Source organism: Mixophyes fleayi, chromosome 9 (genome assembly GCF_038048845.1).
Source record: "Mixophyes fleayi isolate aMixFle1 chromosome 9, aMixFle1.hap1, whole genome shotgun sequence".
In the NCBI taxonomy this organism is placed as follows: domain Eukaryota; kingdom Metazoa; phylum Chordata; class Amphibia; order Anura; family Limnodynastidae; genus Mixophyes; species Mixophyes fleayi.
The window spans coordinates 14028631-14055616 of NC_134410.1; the positions used below are offsets into that span (position 1 = coordinate 14028631).

The 26986-nt window shown below is 43.6% G+C and overlaps 1 protein-coding gene and 1 long non-coding RNA gene across 3 annotated transcripts; both read right to left on the reverse strand.

The window, feature by feature from the left end:
• Positions 1-813: 813 nt before the first annotated feature.
• LOC142102012 (uncharacterized) lies at positions 814-3938 on the reverse strand. Its single transcript, XR_012679181.1, has 3 exons — positions 3670-3938; positions 1654-2253; positions 814-1519 (listed from the first exon to the last, which is right to left on the reverse strand). It is a non-coding gene; the product is annotated as an uncharacterized LOC142102012 (long non-coding RNA).
• An 8986-nt stretch (positions 3939-12924) lies between these two features.
• On the reverse strand, positions 12925-26745 carry EGFL8 (EGF like domain multiple 8). 2 transcript variants are annotated; one of them, XM_075186520.1, is made up of 9 exons: positions 26666-26745; positions 24734-24813; positions 22408-22536; positions 21453-21565; positions 19408-19503; positions 17164-17328; positions 14888-14952; positions 14330-14492; positions 12925-13121 (listed from the first exon to the last, which is right to left on the reverse strand). In XM_075186520.1, the coding sequence occupies exons 2-9, from the start codon at positions 24793-24795 to the stop codon at positions 13072-13074; spliced, it is 843 nt and encodes a 280-aa protein (XP_075042621.1). In that variant the 5' UTR covers positions 24796-24813; positions 26666-26745; the 3' UTR covers positions 12925-13071. The 2 variants fall into 2 exon arrangements, with proteins under 2 accessions (XP_075042621.1, XP_075042620.1); XM_075186519.1 differs by having other exon boundaries at positions 24734-24816; positions 26666-26743.
• Positions 26746-26986: the final 241 nt, after the last annotated feature.

Here is a 26986-nt window from a genome sequence, read left to right on the forward strand (position 1 = left end):
TGGGACAAAATGATTTTCATTTTATGTTAGTTAGACCTCAGACAATATTAGCTAGACAATAGTAGATAATCCCTTTTTTAATTATTCCTACCCTCCCAACATGAAACATGTCCTCCGTGGACCTCTCCTGCTTCCTGACTCAGAGAGATGGCACTTAACACCGGAGGGCTTGTCCCGCCATAGCAGCTTAAGGGGTAGCTTGCAGAAACAGGTAATGAGAGGGGGGTGTTGCTATTGATCTGGGCAGAATTAAAGTGCACCCATTTTTTGGGTATACAAATACTAGTGTGCACAGCCTGTCCATTCACCAGGAACCAGCGTCCTCTCTAGGCAGTCAGTGCCTCATTGGTGTCTCTAGTTCCTAGTGTAGAGAGAGGCTGAAGTTTCGTTCACAAGCTGCCACCATTGTGTCCATGTCTCCTCTGGTGAAATCTCCATTGGCTGTAGAGCTTACAGTCTTTTCTGGTGTATGCACTTATCTGTCCATGCCTCTTGTGTGCCTGTGCCATTTGGATGTGTTTTTTGTTTTTTTTCTTCAGCATGTCACCTTGCCAAACATGGTGCATTGTCTCTAAATTGTATTAATATATTCTAGAGAATGTTCAGATGCCAGTCTAGGTTGCTGTTAGACAAAGTATTTGTTCTGTTTATTTCCAAAGTTTAGATACAAAGAAAGGTTTTGTGAGCAGTAAACCAACAATTTTGACATCAAGTACTGTGTATTCCTGAGCTGAATAACATGCATGAAATAACGGGAGCGTTTATACTTGCCTGATTATATCCATCATACTCTCTCACTCCTCTGGGGCAGGTCGCCATGTTTGTAAGGGAGTTGCATTGACTACACGACAGGCGTTGATTGAGTGACAGTTTGGCAGACGTGCAGTAATGTACTGTGAGATATAACCATGGCTGAATCTGCTTCCTGGCCTGTGGGTGATCCCATCGAGACAGGGTCCTAAAGATGTGGGTGGAGCTTCAGCTGCCTGCTATGGATGGGGGTGCAAATACTTTACTGTTTAACAGAGCTGCGGTGGAATGCCAGGGTAACACTGATTAATGTGTGATAATGCCATGGTTCATATATGTAAATATTGGAGTTTATTGATCCGTTAATAACTGCCCATCATCATGATTTGAATGCAGGATGTTGAAGAAAGTCCAGATTAGCTGGTCTAATATTGATGCCAAGTATGGATTCATAGACTAAGCCCCGGGAACCAGGCTGCTCATTGTCTTCACTTATAGCCGCCCCCTGACCATGCTCACCAGTACTCTGTGGCCCCGTAGGTATTGTGCACGCAGTAGGAGAGACTTGTTTGATGGAGGTGGTGCTGACACGGGAGACGCTAGAAAATGAGTATGACAGCTGCTCACCAGGTATAATATACATGTAATTGGAGGGCCAAGGCCAAAATATTTTTGATACCCACTGGTGAAGATTGAGGGTAAAAAATGCCAGGTCGATGTCTGGTCAAGTAGCTTCTCCTCCATGCAGCTCTGACCCACGCTGTGCACTCTCTACTGCAGCGCATCCCTCCTCTGTGGGGATGATGTCTCCTGTGCTCTGACACACTCTGTGCACCTCTCAACTGCAGCGCATCCCTCCTCTGCGGGGATAATGTCTCCTGTGCTCTGACCCACGCTGTGTACTCTCAACTGCAGCTCATCCCTCCTCTGCGGGGATAATGTCTCCTGTGCTCTGACACATGCTGTGTACTCTCAACTGCAGCGCATCCCTCCTCTGCGGGGATGATGTCTCCTGTGCTCTGACACACTCTGTGTACCTCTCAACTGCAGCTCATCCCTCCTCTGCGGGGATGATGTCTCCTGTGCTCTGACACACTCTGTGTACCTCTCAACTGCAGCGCATCCCTCCTCTGCGGGGATGATGTCTCCTGTGCTCTGACACACTCTGTGTACCTCTCAACTGCAGCGCATCCCTCCTCTGCGGGGATGATGTCTCCTGTGCTCTGACACACTCTGTGTACCTCTCAACTGCAGCGCATCCCTCCTCTGTGGGGATGATGTCTCCTGTGCTCTGACACACTCTGTGTACCTCTCAACTGCAGCGCATCCCTCCTCTGCGGGGATGATGTCTCCTGTGCTCTGACACACTCTGTGTACCTCTCAACTGCAGCGCATCCCTCCTCTGCGGGGATGATGTCTCCTGTGCTCTGACCCACTCTGTGTACCTCTCAACTGCAGCGCATCCCTCCTCTGCGTGGATGATGTCTCCTGTGCTCTGACACACTCTGTGTACCTCTCAACTGCAGCGCATCCCTCCTCTGGGGGGATGATGTCTCCTGTGCTCTGACACACTCTGTGTACCTCTCAACTGCAGCGCATCCCTCCTCTGCGGGGATGATGTCTCCTGTGCTCTGACACACTCTGTGTACCTCTCAACTGCAGCTCATCCCTCCTCTGCGGGGATGATGTCTCCTGTGCTCTGACACACTCTGTGTACCTCTCAACTGCAGCTCATCCCTCCTCTGTGGGGATGATGTCTCCTGTGCTCTGACACACTCTGTGTACTCTCAACTGCAGCGCATCCCTCCTCTGCGGGGATGATGTCTCCTGTGCTCTGACACACTCTGTGCACTCTCAACTGCAGCTCATCCCTCCTCTGCGGGGATGATTTCTCCTGTGCTCTGACACACTCTGTGTACTCTCAACTGCAGCGCATCCCTCCTCTGTGGAGATGATGTCTCCTGTGCTCTGACACACGCTGTGTACTCTCAACTGCAGCTCATCCCTCCTCTGCGGGGATGATGTCTCCTGTGCTCTGACACACTCTGTGCACCTCTCAACTGCAGCGCATCCCTCCTCTGCGGGGATAATGTCTCCTGTGCTCTGACACACGCTGTGCACCTCTCAACTGCAGCTCATCCCTCCTCTGCGGGGATGATGTCTCCTGTGCTCTGACACACTCTGTGCACCTCTCAACTGCAGCTCATCCCTCCTCTGCGGGGATGATGTCTCCTGTGCTCTGACACACTCTGTGTACTCTCAACTGCAGCGCATCCATCCTCTGCGGGGATGATGTCTCCTGTGCTCTGACACACTCTGTGTACTCTCAACTGCAGCGCATCCCTCCTCTGGGGGGATGATGTCTCCTGTGCTCTGACACACTCTGTGTACTCTCAACTGCAGCTCATCCCTCCTCTGCGGGGATGATGTCTCCTGTGCTCTGACACACGCTGTGCACCTCTCAACTGCAGCGCATCCCTCCTCTGCGGGGATAATGTCTCCTGTGCTCTGACACACGCTGTGCACCTCTCAACTGCAGCTCATCCCTCCTCTGCGGGGATGATGTCTCCTGTGCTCTGACACACTCTGTGCACCTCTCAACTGCAGCGCATCCCTCCTCTGCGGGGATGATGTCTCCTGTGCTCTGACACACGCTGTGTACCTCTCAACTGCAGCTCATCCCTCCTCTGCGGGGATGATGTCTCCTGTGCTCTGACCCACGCTGTGTACTCTCAACTGCAGCTCATCCCTCCTCTGCGGGGATGATGTCTCCTGTGCTCTGACACACTCTGTGTACCTCTCAACTGCAGCTCATCCCTCCTCTGCGGGGATGATGTCTCCTGTGCTCTGACCCACGCTGTGTACTCTCAACTGCAGCTCATCCCTCCTCTGCGGGGATGATGTCTCCTGTGCTCTGACACACTCTGTGTACTCTCAGCCTCAGGATCTGACACTACAGCTACCAGGCCTCTTGTAGCAGCCCTCACTCCAGGGCCTCTTCCATGCAAAGTGTCCCCCTCTCTCTTGGGTTCTCTATAGTGGCATGGAGTTCTCCCCCTCATCCAGGGCACACATTCCTTGCCCTGGCTCAGTCACCACGCTCAGACTTCCAGGGAATGCTGGGGGAGCCTGGGAGCTTCCACCCTAGGTCCCCAGCTACATCTCTCCTCTCCTCTCTGTCTCTCTTCTCTATCCCCCCTTAATTACAGCCCCTCCTTCCTCTCACTTAGTCTTACAGGCTGGGTTATCACCATGGTAACCAGTTTATGTAACTTTTTATAAACTTCTAACTTACCCTCTAGGTGACCCCTCCTATATTCACTGAAGTGCAGGGTTTTACTAGAACACCACTAGGGGGGTGTTACAGTTATATAATCAGAGTTCCGGTATCCATGACAACATAGATGGCTTCAATCAAACATCTTATCACCCTACAAATATATACTGTATAAAACAGAATAGGAATAATCCCCCCCTCTCTGCGCCCCCCCTTCCCACTGACCGATCAATAAGCTTTACACATTATTATGATCGGAACAACTGTTCTGTGTAATTGTTTATTTTTAAACATTTGACATGTTCTTTATAATATTTTGTTTATTTTTTCTGTTTTTTTTTCTATTTTGTTCTGATTTATGTTATTTTCTATTTCACTCAATATGTATAAGTACCTAGCTATAGTTTGCCATAGCTTTACTGAACAATATATGCTACGGAAAATCACCATGCAAATGATTGGTGGAAATCCAAGTCACCTTGTCAGGATTTCCCTAATCATTGGATTTAGCACACATTTGTCCCTTTTATGAAACACCACTTCCATCTATTTAAAGAGACTTTTGCAACACACTTTTTTTTTTTTTGCATAGAAAAGCCCTGAGGAAGTCACTGTGTATGTGGAAACGCGTTGGGTTGCAATACCTGATACCATCATCACTCACTTAAACCTTTCTCCACTATAGAACTATTTAAATAATGTCTTTAAAGCTGACACTTGGCTTTGTTTACCCACAAGGCTACCAGTTTAAGGACTAGATTTACTAAACTGCAGGTGCGGAAAAGTGGAGATATTGCCTATAGCAACCAATCAGATTCTAGCTGTCATTTTGTAGCATGTACTAAATAAATGATAGCTAGAATATTTTTCAAACCCGCAGTTTAGTAAATATACCCCTAAGTGTACTGTTTGATTACCCACAGACTGCAGATCGGCTTTACGGTAAAAATTAACTCATTTTTGCTTGCACCTCTATGGGTGAGATTTCTGCAAAAAAAGCACTGTCATTCCAGAGACACCTCGGGTGATTTGTTTTCTTTTTCAATTGAATCAGCCCCATAGGAAATCAATCCCTTTTAGGAAATCCTTCTCTCAAGCTCAATTAGATCACATCACAGCACAGTGATTCTCATTATACTTGGAAATGTACTAAATAAGACTGTTCTCTACCGTTGTCTAGTTTTGGATATTTGCAAGGATATTTGAACATTTAATGAACGTTTGATTTCTGGATGGCAGTTTAAGTATTATGGTGTTCAATAATAGTATTATTTTTATTGTTTTTATGATTATCCTGCCACTATTATCCTGCCCAATTTGTTCTCTATTGGCATTTCATTATATACCTTACTCAGTGGTGGGATTGAAATAAATTAACAACCGGTTCTCTGCCCTAATGACCGTTTTAAGTATATAAAAAATTTGTTTTTCCCCTCAAAACACTCTGCCATGCAGCCTTCCTTTGCTCCCCCTTGCTCTTTTCTTTCACTTACCTTTTCTATCGGCTTCTTTCTTTTCTTTTCTTCCCTTCTATTCTTCTTGTCTTCTGTCTCCTTGCCGTTGACTACTCTCTGCACCACTCCTCACTGAATGTCGGGCATGGCGTGATGACGTCACGCCCGACACAGTGAGGACGGAGCAGGGAGGAGGCGGTGCCGATGTCGCGGAGAGGTGAGGTTTTTTTTCCAAATAGCCTGCTCCCCCCCCCCCACCAACGTAATAAGTGGACTCAGCCTCTAGTCATTGGTTCGCCGAACCGAGCCTAAAATTAGGTATCGGATCTGGCAAACCGGCGAGAACCGGCTGAATCCCACCACTGACCCTGCTATTAACTTCTTGCTAGGGATTTTGTCTACCGAATCTACAGCATCAAGTAGTTCTTTGAATCTTATTAAATTCTTTAATTTATTTAAATAGTGGTTACTTTCATATCCTCTAGACACATACATTCATGAGTTGTAAAACACCACTAGACCTAAACTACAATCATTGGGGAAACCCCACTGTCTTTCAGAAACCTCATATCTTGTGTATATTTTGATATTTTCCGCACATAATCCAGGTTGACATTACTAAAATCCACAATTCTTATCCAGTCTGAATGGACTATTAAGTGACTTTATGTTTTGTTTTGTTTTTTTGCAATACTTCAAGGTTATTTGGGGTCATTAACTATAAACACCTAATATTGTGATTAAAGCTCAGCTGTGGAGGTGCCCAAGCTTTTTGTAAATTAGTCTGTAGATCTTTATGGGTCCACTGAGGAATCTGTAAAATTCAGACGGGTATTACAAATAAAACTTCAACCTAGAATTGGTATAAAGTTGTATTTATTACAATTTACCACTTTAACAGGATAATTGTTTTCTTAGAAACTATTTTGCTTTGAGAATACAGAGTATTCTTCTTGGGTCAGTGAATGATACCAAGAATTTGTTTACAAAAGATCCCATTTTCTTCTGTACAAACTACATTAGGTATATTTACTAAACTGCGGGTTTGTAAAAGTGGAGATGTTGCCTATAGCAACCAATCAGATTCTAGTTCTTTATTTTGTACATTCTACAAAAGGACAGATAGAATCTGACTGGTTGCTATAGACAACATCTCCACTTTTACAAACCCGCAGTTTAGTAATTATACCCCTCTGTGTCCAGTAGACCTCAGGCTGGTTCTATAACCCCACCATGTACATCCCATATTACTAATCCTTGCCACAAAGTTTTATGTCGAGTTAAGAAACAAATCTCACATTTGACAAAATGTGTTTTTGTTTGAACAACACATTTGATTTATAAAAAACAAGATAACCAAATACATAATTACCCACTTTTACCATCAGATTTATGTTGTTTTTTAATCCATTTTTTTCTTTGGGCCAGAAATTAAATGTGTTAAAAGTGATTGACGTGCAGTTCCTGACTCATTAAGGAACACAGAATGAGCATATTGAGCGGTAATTTTTAAAACGCGTGTAAATCGGAAGCGGATCTGGAGAAACCTACTGAATACGGGTCTAGGTTCGCTCTGCGTATACAGCACGTGCCGTATTGACACAGACATAACACACTGCTACATGTGGAATATAAATTCCCCGCAGAAAGCACTGAAACAAGAAAAAAAACTTTTCAATACCTGTTAATATAGTCATTCATGAAAAAAACATTTAAAAAAGAAAGTTTTACATCCATTTGTAAATACATTTGTTTTTAATGTATACTGTACATAAAATGCATTTTTACAGGTGCTCTTGATTGCAGACACATGTTCCAGCCAGTGGTGGATCCTTGGGGGGGGCGGCGATCGGAGAAATCTCCCCCCTAGCAGCACAAGTCCTTTAAATTTGGGGCCAAGATGACGATCAAAACGTGTGGAGGGGGCAGGGCCAATTGCGGGTTGGTGGCCGGGTTTTTCAGAGGCCAGCCAATCAGAATGAAGGAGGGGCGTGATTATGCAAAATTGCCCCCCCTAAAAATTTCGTTTAGGTCCGCCCCTGGTTTCAGCATGCATACACAGCTGTCATCACTAGCAATTGGCACTTACACCGACCTGAAGCTGGTGCAAGTGAGACGACTGAAAAACACGTACCTAAAAGATAGGCAAAGCTTGAAACGGATGTTGCTGCATGTGCTCAAGCTTGGCGCAGCCTTACTGTACATTGACGAAGTGCATACATTCAGTCCAATCCGCGTTCCACCCATGAAATCTTAGGCTGTAGTAAGGGTCCTTTGCGTAGGAGAATAGAATGTTCTTGCGCTCACTGTTATGTAGTACTTTGGGCATGCACAGTACAATTTAACAGAAAATACAGCAGTATTGGCATTTACGTTCCTTAATGAAGCAGGCCCGCAATGCCTTAAGGTAAGACAATATTGAAAATGATTGGTAAGCTGGCGCTATATAAATAAATTTTAATAATAATAACTAATTTGCACCTACAGGAAACTAAACCACCCTTCTACTGTGGCTGCTGCTCTGTACATTTCTTCCACAGGAGGGCAGCACTGCAATATTCTCAAAGCGGTGATACTGTCTTGCATCGCACATTCTAGTCTTCACCAGCAGAGGGCAGTGCTGACCTTGGCATATTTCTGCATCCTGGTTAATATTTTTTATTTTATTTTTCAGTACACACAAGTGAATTTTCTTTTGTTCTTTCATATTACTTCTATTTGGTGAAACAGTAGAATACATTTATTTTTTATTTATGAGCCCTAGACAGGGAAAAATGGGCAAAAATAGAACAAAAATTCCATTATGTTTTTAGAGTACAAGGGTAGCAAATATATCCTCATCATTTATTAATATAGCGCACCTAATTCCGCCGCGCTGTACAGAGAATCCACTCACATCAGTCCTTGCCCCTTTGGGGCTTACAGTCTACATTCCCTAACCAGCGCTGTGAGGCAGAAGACCAGACTTAGCCTTCGCTGAGTACCCTTGACTACGGCTGTACATGGACAGAGGGGAAGTGTGAGGATGAAGACTCTCTGCCACTGTACAATGCAGAAAGTTAAAACATGATCTGGCTTAATTCACATGATGGATAAACAGAAAAGTCTGTACTGGTTAATGGTGCCGGGGTTTGGTTTACACCCTATTAACGTTACATAAGACTGTATAATGGGAGCCTGAAGCCCACGTACAGTGTGTATTATCCCTACCAGTGATGTGTTACAGGTTTATTCAGCAATAAAGGTTTGTATTTCTAAGATGCTGCTTTGTCCCTGTGACCCACACACTAATCCATCCCCCGGCTGTCCTGCACGGAGCCCAGCGTCCTGTCTCAGGGTGTTGACGGCTGTCCAGCGGACTCGATCCATAATAAGGAGAGGACAGGAGAAACAAGAGCCAGGGGAACCAGCAAAGAGGGGCCGCAGCAGCTGCACACTATCCAGAATCAAGTGGTTCCAGAAGAAGGTGAAGAAACCTGGCAGTGGCAGCGAACTACAACTCAGGGCACCAAGTCGATGCGGGTTTGACACTTGCAGTCGGCGAGTGGCTGATTTGGCGAAGTGGTACCAGGAGGATTGGTCACTGACAACAAGTTACCAACGTCAGCAAGGACCCAAGGATATTGGTATCCCAACAGGGTGGCAAAGCAAGCCCATCTTGTTGTGCTATGAATGTCTATGTGTACAAGCTATAAACGCTTATGTTTCACGGTTATAAAAACAATAAACAACTTGAAATGTGGTTGCCAGAGACGGTCTCCCCGACGAATTCTGGGGACTTTCCACACTCTCCACCAGCACTGTAGCCCCCTCCTGCCACACTCTATGTTGCCAAATCAGGGTTTTCCGAAGCGCGCAATTGGAGAGACTGGCGTATTGAAGTGCAAAGTTGACTTATTGGCTCATACGTTGTTTTTAATAAATTGTGACAAGTGATTTTTTTTAATTCCCGTGATGGGCAGCACGGTGGCTCAGTGGTTAGCACTTCTGCCTCACAGCACTGGGGTCATGAGTTCAATTCCCGACCATGGCCTTATCTGTGTGGAGTTTGTATGTTCTTCCCGTGTTTGCGTGGGTTTCCTCCGGGTGCTCTGGTTTTCTCCCACACTCCAAAAACATACTAGTAGATTAATTGGCTGCTATCAAATTGATTCGTGTGTGTGTGTGTGTGTGTGTTAGGGAATTTAGACTGTAAGCCCCAATGGGGCAGGGACTGATGTGAGTTCTTTGTACAGCACTGCGGAATTAGTGGCGCTATATATAAATAGCTGCTGCTGATGATGATTGATTAACAGATATGAAGAATAAATAGGCCCCATATTTGGGAAACAGTTTTTCTTTTACAAAGACCACTAAGCACCAAAATTTAAATTCTCAGACTAGAACTACTAAGGTAAAACAAATAGTTCACCGTTAACCTGACATTTTGCTGAAGCTCTTTTAGAAAGTAAAATATTATCTTCTCTCCACATCTGAAGCTCCTCCCACATCTCCAAGATCATGTCAAAAAGCTGAGAATGCAGTCACTTGAGCTGCTGTGACATCAATGCCCTTACCCTGTGTATGTATCAACCAATCCACCTAAGGCATTTCTTTAGAGCAAGTGTCAGTCACTTTCCCTCCCACTGACCATACTTACATAGGGGTGATAGGTACCACAATGGGTATATTTATTTAAGTATACGTTCTCCAGTTATTTTGTGTTTATTAATAACCTTAGCATTACACTGACTTTGATATATATTAATGTCATAATAGCACTTAAAATGCTTACACTTAGAAATGCCGGCTATAGGACAGTATAATTAAGATCTATTACAATTACGTAATGACTAGGTCTATGCACCTGCTGTGTAAGTTCATTAAGACAGAGATCTGATATTTCCCACGGACTGGACATTCTCCCGCTGCTTGAAGTTGCTCGTATTATGCAGTATTTATAGCAAAGGGAAGGGTGTTGTTTGGGTAAGCACCTTAGTTGAGAACCACCCAGCGTTCCCCCATCTCAGGAAGGGAGGAGAGGGTCTGAGCAATTCTTGATTTAAGTCTTATCATGAGTCAGCACATGGGGAGAGGGAGAGTAACAGGAAGGGAGCCGGAGAACAGAGAGAGAGAAAGTTCAGGCAGAGGAAAGATAACGGTTTAAAGTTTGTAAAGTAAGCGTCCAAAGATCCCTGTTTCATGTGAGAGATTGTATATGAAGATTACTTTGTAGGATGCATAGAACTGAGGCATACTGTGTACAGACAGAGGAGTCAAGCAACATGAAAAAAGCAATATAACAATCAGAATATATAAGGCTAACCCCTGCTTGCTCAGGATGAGGGTTGTGTCTTACACTCAAATCCTACCTTGTAGAACTTTTGGATCAAACACCTGGCTGTAGATCAGTCTCTCCAATCCCAGAATGCTGTGGGGTTAAATTGTCAAATTGACGTATGTATGCCCAAAACCTACATGCATCGTCACATAAACCTATTTTAGTACTGCAGATTGTACCGGTATGTACGTCATTAAATGTACAGACTGTGCCAATCCATATGTACATCACTACATAGACACATTCTACCTATACATACTTGAATCACTACTTACACATGCTAAATACATACATGTGCCAATACCTACATGAAGCATTACTTACACACATTGTAGCAGTACATGCATGATTGCAAATTGTTTTTCTTCTGCCAACTCACTCTGTCAGTCTCTACATTGGTTGGCTGTTTTTCAAATAATCCAATATAAAATTCTACTAACATACAAGGCCATCAACAAAATTGCACCGACATACATTTGCTCACTTGTCTCAAAATATCTCCCAACTCTGGCTGCACCCACTTTGTGGAATTCCCTCCCTCGCACAGTAAGACTTTCCTCTAGTCTACAAACCTTCAAGCGTTCTCTGAAAACCCACATCTTCAGACAAGCTTATAGTATTCCTCAACCACCATCTTAATCTCCCTAAGTTACCCTATTACCACCCTCTACACAGCTAACACAAGACAACAACCCTCTGACCAACATTGCTGTGTGACTGATCCCACAGCCCACTCAATACTTTCTAACCTTTGCATTTTAGCTGGACAAATATTCAATATGATGTAGCACTTACCATTGTGTATCAAACCATTGTCCCATAGATTGTAAGCAGGGTCCTCTTACCTCTCTGTCTGTATGTATTACCCAGTATTGTTTTATTACTGTTTGTTCCCAATTGTAAAGCGCTATGGAATCTGCTGGCGCTATATAAATAAATGATGATGATTACGTAGACCTACTCTACCAATACATGCCCAAGCTCCTGGAGCTGTACCTGCATTTAAAGAGTAATTCATTCTCACCTGGACTTACGCAAACAGCTTGACTTGGAAGAGAGCTACTTTCATTTGTATCCGAGTATTGTATCTGCTTAATTAAATAAGTTGTTTTTAATTTAAATAAAACCTACTAGTGAATGTGATTTTCGCTATCAAAACAAATCTTAACAAACTCTTCTTGTGCTTACGACCTGGTTGTGTGTACGTATATATGGGAGTATGTATGTCTGATGTAAGTCAGGAACATAGGATACAAGTACTATGCTGGATGCATCTGGAGATGACTGTGACTCAGCAATAGGGGTGAAAATACTCTATATTTAGGGGTGGATTTTTTAAAGAATAAATTACACCCAATGTGCGTCCAACTCAGCAGCAGGCTGACAGTGAGTGTTGGACAACTTGCAGAGTCTAAGTCCAGCGCAACAGGCTTATTCAGGGACAAAGGAACCTTTCAAGCAGCTTGACCCACAGAAGTGGGGATAGTTGATCTTTGAAACCGCTTGGCCAAGGGTAGGAGTCCACAAACAGCTTGACCAAGGGTAGGTGGAGTTCACAAACCGCTTGGCCAAGGGTAGGAGAAGTCCACAAACCGCTTGGCCCAGGGTAGGATTCCACAAACAGCTCGGTTGAGGAATAGGACCTTTTTGGTCCGGGGAGAGTGGTTGCTGGAGGTTGCATCGTTTTGCTCAGCCAGAGACTAAGTCTCAATCAAAGAGTTTGGTCAGGGACAAAGGAGCTTTTCAAACAGCTTCACCCAGACGAGTGGGAATCAGTGATCTTTGAAACAGCTTGGCCTGGGGAACAGTTTTGCAAACAGTTTGGCCCAGGAAAAGAGCCAGCTTGACTACCGGATAGAGAGAGAGCGCACTGGACGGCTTGTAGAGATATGCTCAAATATCTTGTCTGGGGGCAAAGATTTTCTGCTTTGCATGTGGGTTGTATGATCTGAGCATTATAAGGAAGTATTGGTGAATAACCCAGGATAATACCCACTTATGAAACATCCGTGTGCTTATTTTTTTTTATGATATTTTATCTTTAAGCGACAGGTGTTTAAATAGTACTGAAATAATTCTGTAGCTGTAAAACGAGATGTTGCTGTGATGAGAGATACAGGGAATTTCTTTTATATAGAAATAGTATTTATTGATTATTGTGACATGTAACAAAGGAATGACAAAGTTATAAATAGGAATAAAGGGTCATAAATAAGCTTGTTCCATGGGGGGTGGGCGGGTTATAAATAAATTGGGGGACACCGTGAGGGTCAGCGCTTCAGATTTATAGGCATCTCAATGTCATTTCCGCGACAGGAGCCTGGGGAATCAAGAGAGACAGAGATTAGATGGAGCGTCACTCAGGACCTAAAATGGTAATCATGGGAGCTTGAAGAAAGGAGCAGAAATCATCACTATTGAGTTCCCGTCAATGATCCACAGTGGAGGCAGTCATTTTAATCCTAATTTGGCAGAGCTCTGCATACGACCACTACATGAGGAGATGTATAGTGATAAGAGTGGACAATCACTGCGCTCTTCCTCCTGCAGGGCCTAATTCATTAAAAAATTGAGTAAGTTTTATCCTGGACAAAACCATGTTACAATGCATGGGGTGCAAATTAGTTTTTTTATTTTGCACAAAAGTTAAATACTGACTGTTTTTTTTCATGTAGCACACAAATATCAACTTTAAATTTCAGTTGGGTACCATTTCACGACGCTGGTAATATCGTCATCGTGTATACTTACAAAAAATTTGAAGAATGCCTACAAAAATAAAATGATGACTTACCATAAAAATGACAATGTAGATACTGGACATCCTTCCGCTGTATAACGATTGGTGTTAATGCTGGCAGTTTAACTTTCCATCACTGATCATAGCGACATTGATATTTCTGTATTTAAAGCGGCAATGCCTAATCCTAACCCTAAAGCTAACCTTTAAATGAGACATTAAAGCCATCGGGTCCTGGCATTGGTGCTTTAAATAGAGAGATATCACCGTCGCTCTGCTCAGTGGTGTAAATTGAAAGTGTCGGCATTGACAGCCATTGGTATGTAGGGGAAGGATGTCCGGCATCTAGAGTATAATTGTAACGGTAAGTCTGCATTTTCAATTTATAGGCATTCTTGATATAAGCATTTTGTTGTAGGTGTAGTTGTAGCCAACATTGACTAAAGATATAGTGTACAAATAAATGATCAAGTATTTGTGAGCTACATGAAAAAACAGCCAGTATTTAACTTATGTGCAAAATAGAAAACTAATTTGCACCCCTTGCATTGTAACATGGTTTTGTCCAAGAGACTACTTACTCAATTTTTTACTTAACATTCCATAATGAATCAAGCCCGTAGTTACTGTAGGTGAAGGACACTAATGACTGGTGGCAGGAGTATAGGAGACACCAAGTCTCTTCTTTTCGGTACCTGCACGTCAGCTGTCAGTCATCAGCAAGAAGCGACATGAGAAAGAAAAACCGGGATTAGGAGTTTAGGGTCATTATACACGGAATCACTTACATTCCCCCATCTTTTCTTCCATGTACATTAGCTGATCACTCAATGAATCCACTCGATCCAAACTGCGGATCTGTTCCCAGAATTCCTGCACCTGCTCCATGCGGATCTCTGATAGTTTAACGGGGAAGAGCCTCTGCAGAGCTGAGATGGTGCTGTCCAACTTCTGCGGAACACAGATATCTTCAGGGGACTATAATGATGTGTCGTAAGAGCTGAGTTCTCATGCAAGGAGATATAGCCATTAGATACCCACTGAGAGGACAAGTATATGTCAGAAGGCAGCAGACCCCCACTTTTATCATATATGGGGGGAGGGCTGGTGGTTTACTAGTTAAATACCTCTATGGGTAGAGATCTATTTTTAATATTGATTAATAAATTGATATTTAAAAATGTATTAAATAACATAGATTTCTTATTTCAGACAAAGTTAACTCATCTGGAAAATCTGAGAAAATGGAACATAGCAATGAAATGCGTGATGTTGGCCTAGGTGAAACGCTTCAATAAACTCCAATAGTACGACATTTAGAGAAGTGGCTGAGAACCCCCCCATACCTGCTCTAATGTTGTAACAAGACTGCGCAGATCCTGAACCTCATTAGAGAGTCTGCGAGAGGCATCTGTGAGGAGATATACAAGAATGCAAATACAGGTGGGAGATTAATATTTGTGAAGATATTCACTCAAGACAGCATCTGTCTGATAAGAACATTACCAACAATTTCAAAGTATAGGTCACAACCTTTAAGTGTTTTACTGTATAGAGATTATGGCATTGTATGATCATGTCCTATGTCTGTATAGAGTGTAAAAGAATTGTATTATGATCATGTCCAGTGGTCAGGTCATGTTGGGGGTGTAGTGTCCTATGTCTGTATAGAGTGTAATATAATTGTATTATGATCATGTCCAGTGGTCAGGTCATGTTGGGGGTGTAGTGTCCTATGTCTGCATAGAGTGTAATAGAATTGTATTATGATCATGTCCAGGTGTCAGGTCATGTTGGGGGTGTAGTGTCCTATGTCTGTATATAGTGTAATATAACTGTATTATGATCATGTCCAGTGGTCAGGTCATGTTGGGGGTGTAGTGTCCTATGTCTTTATAGAGCGTAATAGAATTGTATTATGATCATGTCCAGTGGTCAGGTCATGTTGGAGGTGTAGTGTCCTATGTCTGTATACAGTGTAATAGAATTGTATTATGATCATGTCCAGTGGTCAGGTCATGTTGGGGGTATAGTGTCCTATGTCTGTATAGAGTGTAATAGAATTGTATTATGATCATGTCCAGTGGTCAGGTCATGTTGGGGGTGCAGTGTCCTATGTCTGTATACAGTGTAATAGAATTGTATTATGATCTTGTCCAGTGGTCAGGTCATGTTGGAGGTGTAGTGTCCTATGTCTGTATACAGTGTAATAGAATTGTATTATGATCATGTCCAGTGGTCAGGTCATGTTGGGGGTGTAGTGTCCTATGTCTGTATACAGTGTAATAGAATTGTATTATGATCATGTCCAGTGGTCAGGTCATGTTGGAGGTGTAGTGTCCTATGTCTGTATATAGTGTAATAGAATTGTATTATGATCATGTCCAGTGGTCAGGTCATGTTGGAGGTGTAGTATCCTATGTCTGTATATAGTGTAATAGAATTGTACTATGACCATGTCCAGTGGTCAGGTCATGTTGGGGGTGTAGTATCCTATGTCTGTGTAGAGTGTAATAGAATTGTATTATGATCATGTCCAGTGGTCAGGTCATGTTGGGGGTGTAGTGTCCTATGTCTGTATAGAGTGTAATATAATTGTATTATGATCATGTCCAGTGGTCAGGTCATGTTGGGGGTGTAGTGTCCTATGTCTGTATAGAGTGTAATATAACTGTATTATGATCATGTCCAGTGGTCAGGTCATGTTGGGCATATAATGTTCTTTTCCTGCACAGAATGTTTCACGCATGGGTACAGGTTCATCAAAGTTTTTCAGTTCTTGACAATCATAATGACACTGATATCACCTGGATTACAATATGTATTGATTTATATAATTCCCTAACCATACAACAGGCCATTATTTTCACATCAGAGAGAGAGTAAAAGTTGCATGTTCTCGGCAGCACAAAACAATGATTTGAATTTGACACAAATACATTTTGAACTAGTATCTGAATAAAATATATTTCATCACCTCTAATTTTTAACATTTAGAAAGGGTTTATGGGTATGACTGAATGGACAGGGGAGAGGTTGGTTGGTTGGATTTTATTGGCAACTAGGGCAGCTATGACCAGTGGTGCAACAATTGGCCCAAGCCCCCTGGTGTTTCTTGGCCTCCCTCCCACACCAACTCTGTCACCTTACGCATTTCACCACTTGTGTCCATAAGAGTTTCTTTTTTTAATCCATTTTTAGATTTACTTTTATATTTCTATCAATAAAATCCAACTACGCCCCCATTCATTCAGCCACAGCCGTAAGCCCCTTTCATGCCTCCAAATAACACCCTTTTGCAGAGGTAAAAATTAGACTATTCTGCAAAAGTTGTTTTTTGTGAATTTAAGAGGGTGACGAAAATATAACTTAGACCATTTTTGGATCTTCCCATCTGATTATGCTAAATAATTAGGACCAATGTTAGTTCTGCCCAGAATGGCTAGGATGCAGTTGACTGGCGTCTGGCCGAGACTCTGGATATGGCAGCGTGCACAGCCGCCATCGTGTTAACCTTAGGGGTGCGCAGTGTGTGAGCGACACAGAGATTGCTACGGGGATGATTTAACCGTTGATTCACACTTATATTTTCCCTACATTCTCTTTCATCCTTCACTTTTACCTTCAGCCTGTTGGCCAGGAACAGAAGCAGGAGTCTTGCTTTTTATACATGATTTCCCGTCTTCACCTTGCACATATCCTGCATTACATTCACAGCGGAAACTGCCCTTAGTGTTGACACAGACCTGGGGACAGTAACGGGAGGGTCGCCGGCATTCATCTATATCTGAGGAGAGAATAGAGAATGCTGAGGTCCAATGACCCTAAAATTCCAGTTTCTTTACAGAATAGAGCTACACATAACAAATACAAAATCAATATGCAGATTGTCACTGGAACAATTCAGCCTTCTGTGGGGGTAGTAGTTGTATTACGCACAACAGGGTTCCTGCTAACAGGGCAGAAAGTCACTTGGAGCCTACAATGGAAATTTACAATAGCTTGTACTCAGCTAATGAGATATCTTACAATGTGAGAATCTGAGTTATTTCATGGATTTTTATGGTATGGTGTCAGCATTTAGACATATATGTGTGAGCATTGCAAAATGTATTTTCATACTGCTTCCAAACGTATTTTAATATTGATGATCTTTCTGATAATGGGAATAGCCTACAAATATGTCAGAAAAGGTCATTAGTAATATTTGCAATAAGATAATGTAACAGATAGTGAAAAAGAAAGTACACCCTTTATCCAATGGGTGCTTCTACATGAGAGCCTGATGGGGTCCAAAAATAGGGGTTTCTAATTTTTACCCCCCATATTTCTTGCCCTCAATTGTGTCTTTTATCAAAGGTAGTGATGTAACATGAAATCACTATTTAAGCAAATGTTTTCCATTATATAGAGGATCTTGTATCCACAAGACAGTCTAGCAGGGGTTAATACCCCCTGTAAACTTCGGGTAACAGTTATTGAGCAGCGTGAGGAGCGCTAAGCCCTGCCCCCTTGCCCATCAGCTGGCCTGAGCGCCATTCACGCAAGCCAGCCAATCAGAAAACGTCTCGAGTCATGATTCTTAAAGAAGGAACAGCTGACACAGGCCGAAAGAAGTGAAGGGAGGAGGGTGAGGAGGAGAAGAGAGGATGGGATCAGCTGAGAGAATGATAGAGACCATGCACTAAAGAGGGCAGAAGAAGTGACTGACAGACTAAAGAGCAGAAAGGGAAGTCTCCCAATTGTCCCAATTTAGGCAGGACAGTCCCGATTTAGGCAGGACAGTCCCGATTTGAGGTCTCAGACTCGTTGTGCCAGAGGGGACAGTTTTGTCCCCCTGGGTCAGCAAGTTGGGAGGTACGTCCCATGCGCACATGCCACTGGTGCATGTGCCAATGAATGGATGTTGGGAGGGGTGCAAGGGGCAGTCTAATGCTTCAAAAGCCCTAGACACGCCCCTGGGATATGGCCACACCCCCATTGTGGCACAGACACACCTCCATCACAAATGGGCAACACCCCCTTTACCAATTCCCAGCATTACAAATTTGGTAGGAATGAAATAAAGGGGAGAAAGGTTCTAATTAAGTAAAGGAAGATAAATTACAGAACAAAGAATGTGAGGGAGAGACAGAATAGGACAGAAGGTTGTCAGATCGACGGCTGTCAGTAAGTAAAGTATTATTAGGCCTTTTATTAAGTTAGTTAAGTGATAACATGTCAGTAAGCCAGATAGTATCTGTCTTTTAGTCAGTAAATTAGCGGAAACTGATCAGTAAGTGAATTTTCACCATTTCAGTCAGTAAGTTAGTAATTAAGTGGTAATAATTAAGCCTGTCGGTAAGTAGGACAATGTCTGTCATTGTTTGGCAGGGAGTTTGGTCTCAGTAAGTTACCTGTATAAATAGCAAATCAATTCAAGATAAAATGAAGACTGTTACTTGTTCAGTCAAAAATAAATAAAAATTAATGTTAATCAAATTCAGATATGAAAAATAAAAATGTGAAAGTGTTTATTTTCTTTTTCACATGACTTTATAATCTGTGTTTCTAAAACATAAGTAAAGTTATTCTTACATAATATTGGATTTAATGTTCCACAAATATTTGGCTAAATGTGGTCCGCGATCCCCACGTCTCACGTCTGATGGACGATACCATAGTCCTGGCTCGCTAATAGATTCCAATATAACAGTGCCTCTAGTGGCCATCGTTTTATGCAAAGTGGCAAATGAATCGCTTTGACTTTGTAAAATAAAACCATTTTGTACAAACCAATCTCTCAGACCCTGAAGTTCGCTGTGATCTGTAAGGTGCAATTAAAAATAACACAAAATAACCGTAAGAAATGAGCCGCATTACTCACCGACGTGGCAGTACCTCCCTCCCCACCCTGCGGGGCAGCGGCACATGTTGGGTTTGATGCAGGTCCCCCCATTCTGGCAAGGTTTGTGGCACACAGCTGGGTACGGAAAGGAGGGATAATGATAAATAAAGCTGGGAGGACAGAGCGGCAATCTATCGCTTTCATCACTAAAACCCTGATGGGTCTGCTACTGATGGGTCTGCTACTGATGGGTCTGCTACTGATGGGTCTGCTACTGATGCATCTGCTACTGATGCGTCTGCTACTGATACATCTGCTACTGATACATCTGCTACTGATGCGTCTGCTACGGATGGGTCTGCTACTGATGGGTCTGCTACTGATGGGTCTGCTACTGATGGGTCTGCTACTGATGGGTCTGCTACTGATGGGTCTTCTACTGATGGGTCTGCTACTGATGGGTCTGCTACTGATGGGTCTTCTACTGATGGGTCTGCTACTGATGGGTCTGCTACTGATGGGTCTGCTACTGATGGGTCTGCTACTGATGGGTCTTCTACTGATGGGTCTGCTACTGATGCATCTGCTACTGATGGGTCTGCTACTGATGGGTCTACTACTGATGGGTCTGCTGCTGATGGGTCTGCTGCTGATGGGTCTACTGCTGCTGGGTCTGCTGCTGATGGGTCTACTGATGCGTCTACTACTGACGGGTCTACTACTGACGGGTCTACTACTGATGGGTCTACTACTGATGGGTCTGCTACTGATGGGTCTACTGCTGCTGGGTCTACTACTGATGGGTCTGCTACTGATGGGTCTACTACTGATGGGTCTGCTACTGATACATCTGCTACTGATGCGTCTGCTACGGATGGGTCTGCTACGGATGGGTCTGCTACTGATGCATCTGCTACTGATGGGTCTGCTACTGATGGGTCTGCTACTGATGGGTCTGCTATTGATGGGTCTGCTACTGATGGGTCTGCTACTGATGGGTCTGCTACTGATGGGTCTGCTACTGATGCGTCTGCTACGGATGGGTCTGCTACTGATGGGTCTGCTACTGATGCATCTGCTACTGATGGGTCTGCTACTGATGGGTCTGCTACTGATGGGTCTGCTACTGATGGGTCTGCTACTGATGGGTCTGCTACTGATGGGTCTGCTACTGATGCATCTGCTACTGATGCATCTGCTACTGATGCGTCTGCTACGGATGGGTCTGCTACGGATGGGTCTGCTACTGATGGGTCTGCTACTGATGGGTCTGCTGCTGATGGGTCTACTACTGATGCGTCTGCTACTGATGGGTCTGCTGCTGATGGGTCTGCTACTGATGCGTCTGCTACTGATGGGTCTGCTGCTGATGGGTCTGCTGCTGATGGGTCTGCTGCTGATGGGTCTACTGATGCGTCTACTACTGACGGGTCTACTACTGACGGGTCTACTACTGATAGGTCTACTACTGATGGGTCTGCTACTGATGGGTCTACTGCTGCTGGGTCTACTACTGATGGGTCTGCTACTGATGGGTCTACTACTGATGGGTCTGCTACTGATGGGTCTGCTGCTGCTGGGTCTACTGCTGCTGGGTCTACTACTGATGCGTCTACTACTGATGGGTCTGCTACTGATGGGTCTGCTACTGATGGGTCTGCTGCTGATGGGTCTGCTGCTGATGGGTCTGCTGCTGATGGGTCTACTGCTGCTGGGTCTACTACTGATGCGTCTACTACTGACGGGTCTACTACTGACGGGTCTACTACTGATGGGTCTGCTACTGATGGGTCTACTACTGATGGGTCTACTGATGATGGGTCTACTGATGATGGGTCTACTACTGATGGGTCTGCTACTGATGGGTCTGCTACTGATGGGTCTACTACTGATGGGTCTACTACTGATGGGTCTCCTACTGATGGGTCTGCTACTGATGGGTCTACTCTTCCCAAATGGAGACAAGTTATTCACTTTCTTATAATATCTTGTTTTACTCCTTTGTATCCTCCGTCATCTGATCTCGCTGCTCCACTTTCCCGGAATCACAGAGTAACACGACTGGTTATTTCGGACCTTCTCACCTTCTTCACAAGCCTCTGACGTGGGCTCCTTCTTCTTCCAGCCCAGGCAACAGACTGACTTCACTTGTAAGATTTCCCTTTTCACCTGCCGGACTGACACTGAGTAGACCGTCCTGAGGGATGGGAGATGAAGTTGTATCACAAACAAGATATCACATAGATGATCACACGAGTTGGCCAGTGAAACTATTGCTATACTATAGGATTATATGCTCCTCAGGTTTGTGGCCCACCTCAGTCAGCAGCCACTAAACAATTGTTGCCAAGCCGAGGAATTTGGCGTTTCTGCTGTTTGTGGTGCAGGGGAAGGAAATATTCCTTGTTTTGAGCTTAGGAGAAGACTGAATATTGCATTTCAGAGGGATGCGGTACAACTTTACGGTGCTGATAACACCGACAGTGACTACCACCACAAAAAATTTACCAAAGTGACTTGCCCGACAGTCAATAAATGCAGACTGACCTTCATAATGACAAACAAACTACCCGACCGTGTTCTAAGACATCACGAACAGCAGTAATGACGACAGGGCATGTTATGGTATAGTTTCAGAAATGGGGGAAAGAATACAATGCACAGGACAATACTGTTTTAAGTTGTAACAATAGAACAAAAACAAATCACTGCGCTCACAGTATATTTAGACTTTAGAACTCGGTCAAATTGCACAAAGATCTTGTCTCTATTACATTGCTCTGCCCTATGAATGAGCAGTTATCTACATTATGTGATTGTGCATTATACCTATTCTAAAACATCCCACTCCTAATTATTTATAGCAATACAAAACACAGGTGTAAATCAGCTGTTTCTTTTCATTATGAGGATTGAGAGCCCAGCAGAAGGAGTCGGTAAACAGACCGTGATCTGAGATCCCTATGAGCGGCCGCCTACCCTGACAAATACAAGTCATCCTGTCACCTTCTATTACGTGCTCTCTGACCTCCCTGTTACCTGTAGGTGCTGCAGGTCCGCTGGCCCCGGCATGTTGTAAGATAGGGCTGGTATACCGGCTGCAGGAAGGTCTCATTGTATATAACTGGGACTTTGTCCACCTGTCTCGAACAGACCCCTGTGAGAGAACTGCAAAAAAAAAGGAAGACAAGGCAATAGTTTGTGTTTTATCAAATATACCATGGATACCAAAATACAGTATACACAGTAACAGGCTATGTCGGGGAGGTATCTAATTAAGTGCTAGTACCATTTATATGCACTTCTATGTCTATCTATAGACAGCAAGAGAATAGCGCCACCCGGTGGGCAAGTCATCATGAAGAAAAGTTGTAAAATGCACTTTTGACAAGATAAAGCAACAACCTTTAAATAGAGCATCTCTCCTTATTTTACAGGAGACAAATCACCATATAAAATATTTTTCTTTACTCTAAATATATACGTTCACCATGCATTAGTTAGGGCAAATTGCAAGATTTCAGAGATGGATTCCAGACACTGAATGGGAATCTAAGGGAAAACACACTGGGGGCTAGATTTACTAAACTGCGGGTTTAGTGCAAAAAGTGGAGATGTTGCCTATGGCAACCAATCAGATTCAAACTTTCAGTTATTTAGTGCATTCTACAACATGACAGCTAGAATCTGATTGGTTGCTATAGGCAACATCTCCACTTTTTTAAACCCGCAGTTTAGTAAATATACCCCAGGGGTGGAACGGTGCCAGGACCCATAACAGAATTTGGTTAAGGGCCTGGCAGTGCCCTCTGGGCTTCAGGAGCCTGTGATCTGCTCTCAAAGCAGCACAGCACGGTCCTCTTCTATACATGCTCTAGTCCAGCACATACCTAGTACAGCCCCGAGTGGGTCATCACTGCACCCACATATGCTCTGCTTGTTTTATCAGGGGCCTCGGGGCGAATGCAGGGGCCCCATGCCACCCTCACCTGTGGCCCCCAGAGCGGTGCACCTCCTGCAACGGTGGTAGTTCTGCCACTGGAAACAAATGATCTTCCCGGGTGCCATCCCATCCTTACTTTATGGCAAACATCACGTTTTCATGCAATAAACATACAACTTGGGTGTATATGGATCCTGCCCTAGCATAGTATACAAACTACACTGTACACCAAATATGCAGTTTTTGAATTGAAAGGACGTGCATCGCCCCCCGATTGTGACAACGCAGTTTTGTTTAAGGCTGGTATGGAGGAAAGAGCGGCACATTTACTCTCTTTCCTCCATATTTGCCTCCTCTCAGTCGCTTTGCATGGACGTCCACCAGGGGGCGTGCACAGAGTCTGGGGGGAGATTAACTCTGTTAAGTTCATGAGCAGAGCTGCGTTATGTGCAATATCTAAATAATAGTTATGGCACTGCTCTGCTACAACTGTCGCTCTGTGTATGTTAGTGTCACGAGAATTTATGGGTAAGGGGGTAAAACTGGAAAATAATACCCCATTCATACTGCACCAAAATCCTGGGTTTTTCCCGGGTCGAGCTCAAACGACCCGGGTCTTGGTGCAGTATGAATGGTACAAGTCAAAAATTCTGAGGAGAGAGGAGAGAGGAGAGAGGAGAGAGGAGAGAGGAGAAAGGAGAGAGAAGAGAGAAGAGAGGAGAGAGGGGAGAGGGGAGAGAGGAGAGAAGAGAGAAGAGAGAAGAGAGAAGAGAGAAGAGAGAAGAGAGAAGAGAGAAGAGAGAAGAGAAAGGAGAGAGATTTAAACACTGGAGCAGCATCCAGTCTTCATTTTTCAGCCAATGAAAACTGCTCTGGTGATGACTCCCACAAATTGCCAGGGCACAGACTTGTGCAGTATGAATGGGGTCAACACGGGAAATTCCCGGGTCCGAGGTGCAGTATGAATGGTGTTTCTGAGCTGGGACGCTCTGAGCCCCTGCAAAAACCCGGCTTCAAAAACCTGGGATATTGCAGGGGCGGCAGTATGAAAGTGCTATAAGTGGATGCTGTGCAATAGGGATTAAATTTGGGCATTTTTTTTAAATTTATAGTAAACAACCTATTCAATTTGAATTGAAACATACTGAAATATTCATGTTTCTTGTTTTATATTTTTCAAAATGTATCACTGTTGTGTCATAAAAAAAAATAATCTAGTGGGATCTGTGTCAGCACCAGCAAGGTGGGTATACCCTATATTAGGCAATATTTCATGTCTTGGGGGAATTCTGTTCGTAAACCTGCTTGAAAAAATATAGATTTGAAGTTCTGTAAAGTGGTTCTATCATGTTGTTTACACAACCCTTAGTGACAGCATAAGACGTACATTGTATTTATGTAGAATGTCCGCAGTTTGCTCACCTGGACCCTTGTACGTGTGCAGATACACCCACTACTAAGACCAGAGCAGTCCAGACGGACATCGCAATCCAGAGGTTCACCTGCTGGATAAACACATTCCATTGTTATTGTACCCACCTTCCTTATAGAGCACCAACACACTCCTGCATCATACGGCAGACACGACAGACAGTGACAGGGCCGGGACGTAGAGCTTACAATCTAAGCCCAATGTGAGGACTGAAGCGCAAGGCGTCAATTCTACAGTGTTCGAGTTGGTCAGAAAAGACCGGACACCCAGACAGGTTATGTGTAAATACAGGAATAAAGTACAATGGGAAGAGGATATGAGTGAATGTGTCTGTGGCAGTGTGTAGTGATGATTGTAGAGATGTTGAAGCAAAGTACTATGTACTAGGTGGTGCAGTTATGTAAGTACTAGGGCAACTAGTTACAGCTTACCCCCGAAGGGGTGTGTTAGCAGGGAATGCACACATTGGATGGTAAGATACATGAAGATACAGTTATACATTGTGCAATCTCTCCCTCTCTTTCTTCTTTCTTCCCTCTCATGTTCTCTATCTTTCTTCCCTCTACAAACTCTCTCTCTCTCTCTCATCTCTCTCTCTCTTTCTCAATCTTCCTCTTTCCCTCTTATGTTCTCTCTCTTTCTCCCCTCTCTCTCTCCCTCCCTCTTTCTCACTCTCTCTTTCTTTCCTGTCTCTCTCTATCTCTTTCTATTTTCTCCCGACATGGTTTGGTAAAATGAGTTTCCAGACAAGGGAGACACGACAGTGTTGAATAAACCAGAACACGCTACATTTTGCCTTCAAAAAACCATCAGCAAATTTGATCCATAGATCTGACAAGAAGAATCAGTTAAAGATTTTTGTCTACATGACCGGTGCTCAAATATTTTCTTTAAGCTGAGATGTGAATGTGCAGATGTTCCAGGACCCCGAGTGAATTTATTGGACATCTGTCAATCAGCGGACACCAGAATAGTCTGGGACCCCACTTGCGGTCCTGGTCCCACAGGCTGAGCTCCCCTCTACATTGTAATAGAGAGTGATTGATGCTGCTGATGTCTTTCTATGTCCTGTGAATGCTCAGGCCGGCAGACTCGCTGTCACTCACATTTTGCACTAGTGAAAGATCAAAAACTTTGCTCAATGGAAAAGGAGGTTTCCTTATCAACAGCTTTTCCCCCTCTCAATCAGAGGTTTCCTGGACCAAGCACCATATAGAGAACCAGAGGAATGTACTGTGAGTTGCAAACAGTGCTGATCAATTACTGTATGTGTGAGAGGCTGAAAAATAAAGTTCATTTAGGTTCTAGAACAGCCCATAAAATTTCATAAAATTAAGTCATCAAAGATACATTAAACTACTGTTTTATATAAATATATAAAGTAAATAAAAAATATGTAAAATGTTGCATATCTATGTCTGCTGAAACACTGGTCCTGTTATATTTGTCTAACAAAACATTTACACACAATTCAAGGGGATGGAAACCGTTCTCCCTCATCACAATATTTATTGCAATCAGCAGCAGCGGGGCATACCTGGACAAAGATGGCTTCCCAAGGTAGGGTGTGAGCTGGTCATGTGACACTCACATCTAATCCTGGACGTCCTCTTGGCCAGGTACCTCTTGCTGCTGCGTTCCTTGGCCAACTGCGATAAATATTGAGATACAGCCGAGGATTCCATACCCTTTATTTGTTTGCAAATGTTTTCTTATACAGATATAACAAATACATAAGAACGTAAATATACAAATAAGTATTTGTGTTTTAGTGTGGGATCAAAAAGTGAGAGGAGAGAGATGTGCAGAATGATTTCTATATACAGTAAGGAGGCATGAGTAGGAAATATAACAACACACGATGATATAAAGTAAGACATAGATTACAGAAGAACACAGCACAGAGCTATGTACAAACTCACTGTGACAGCTCTGAATGTCCCTTCTCAGTCCCAGGCTGAATAGTCTAACACTGTACGCAGGATAGAGGAGAGAGATTGTGAGAGGAGGAAGTACACTCCCCTAATACACCACCACAATCCGTTACTGTGCCAGAGACTCCCCTCTTCCACTCCAGACACCCTTCTTCCAGAAACGCATTCCACAGAAGCCTCCTCTACAATGCCACAGATACCCGCTCCTGATTCGAGGGTAAAAAATTAATTCCAAAGAAACCCCTCTAAAATTCCTCCAAAAAATAAATGTGTGTTTTCACAGATGCCTCCTCTGCCAGTACAGACGTA

Bases quoted from the DNA above. Each gene is read 5' to 3' on its own strand.
- EGFL8 (XM_075186520.1), bottom strand. From the start codon at position 24,795: ATGTCCGTCTGGACTGCTCTGGTCTTAGTAGTGGGTGTATCTGCACAC. The intron at 17,329-19,407 runs GTGAGTAATGCG...TTCTCTCCTCAG, and splicing joins AGGGAGGTACTGCCACGTCG to ATATAGATGAATGCCGGCGA. The intron at 14,953-17,163 runs GTAAAAGTGAAG...ATCTCCTCACAG, and splicing joins TCCTGGCCAACAGGCTGAAG to ATGCCTCTCGCAGACTCTCT.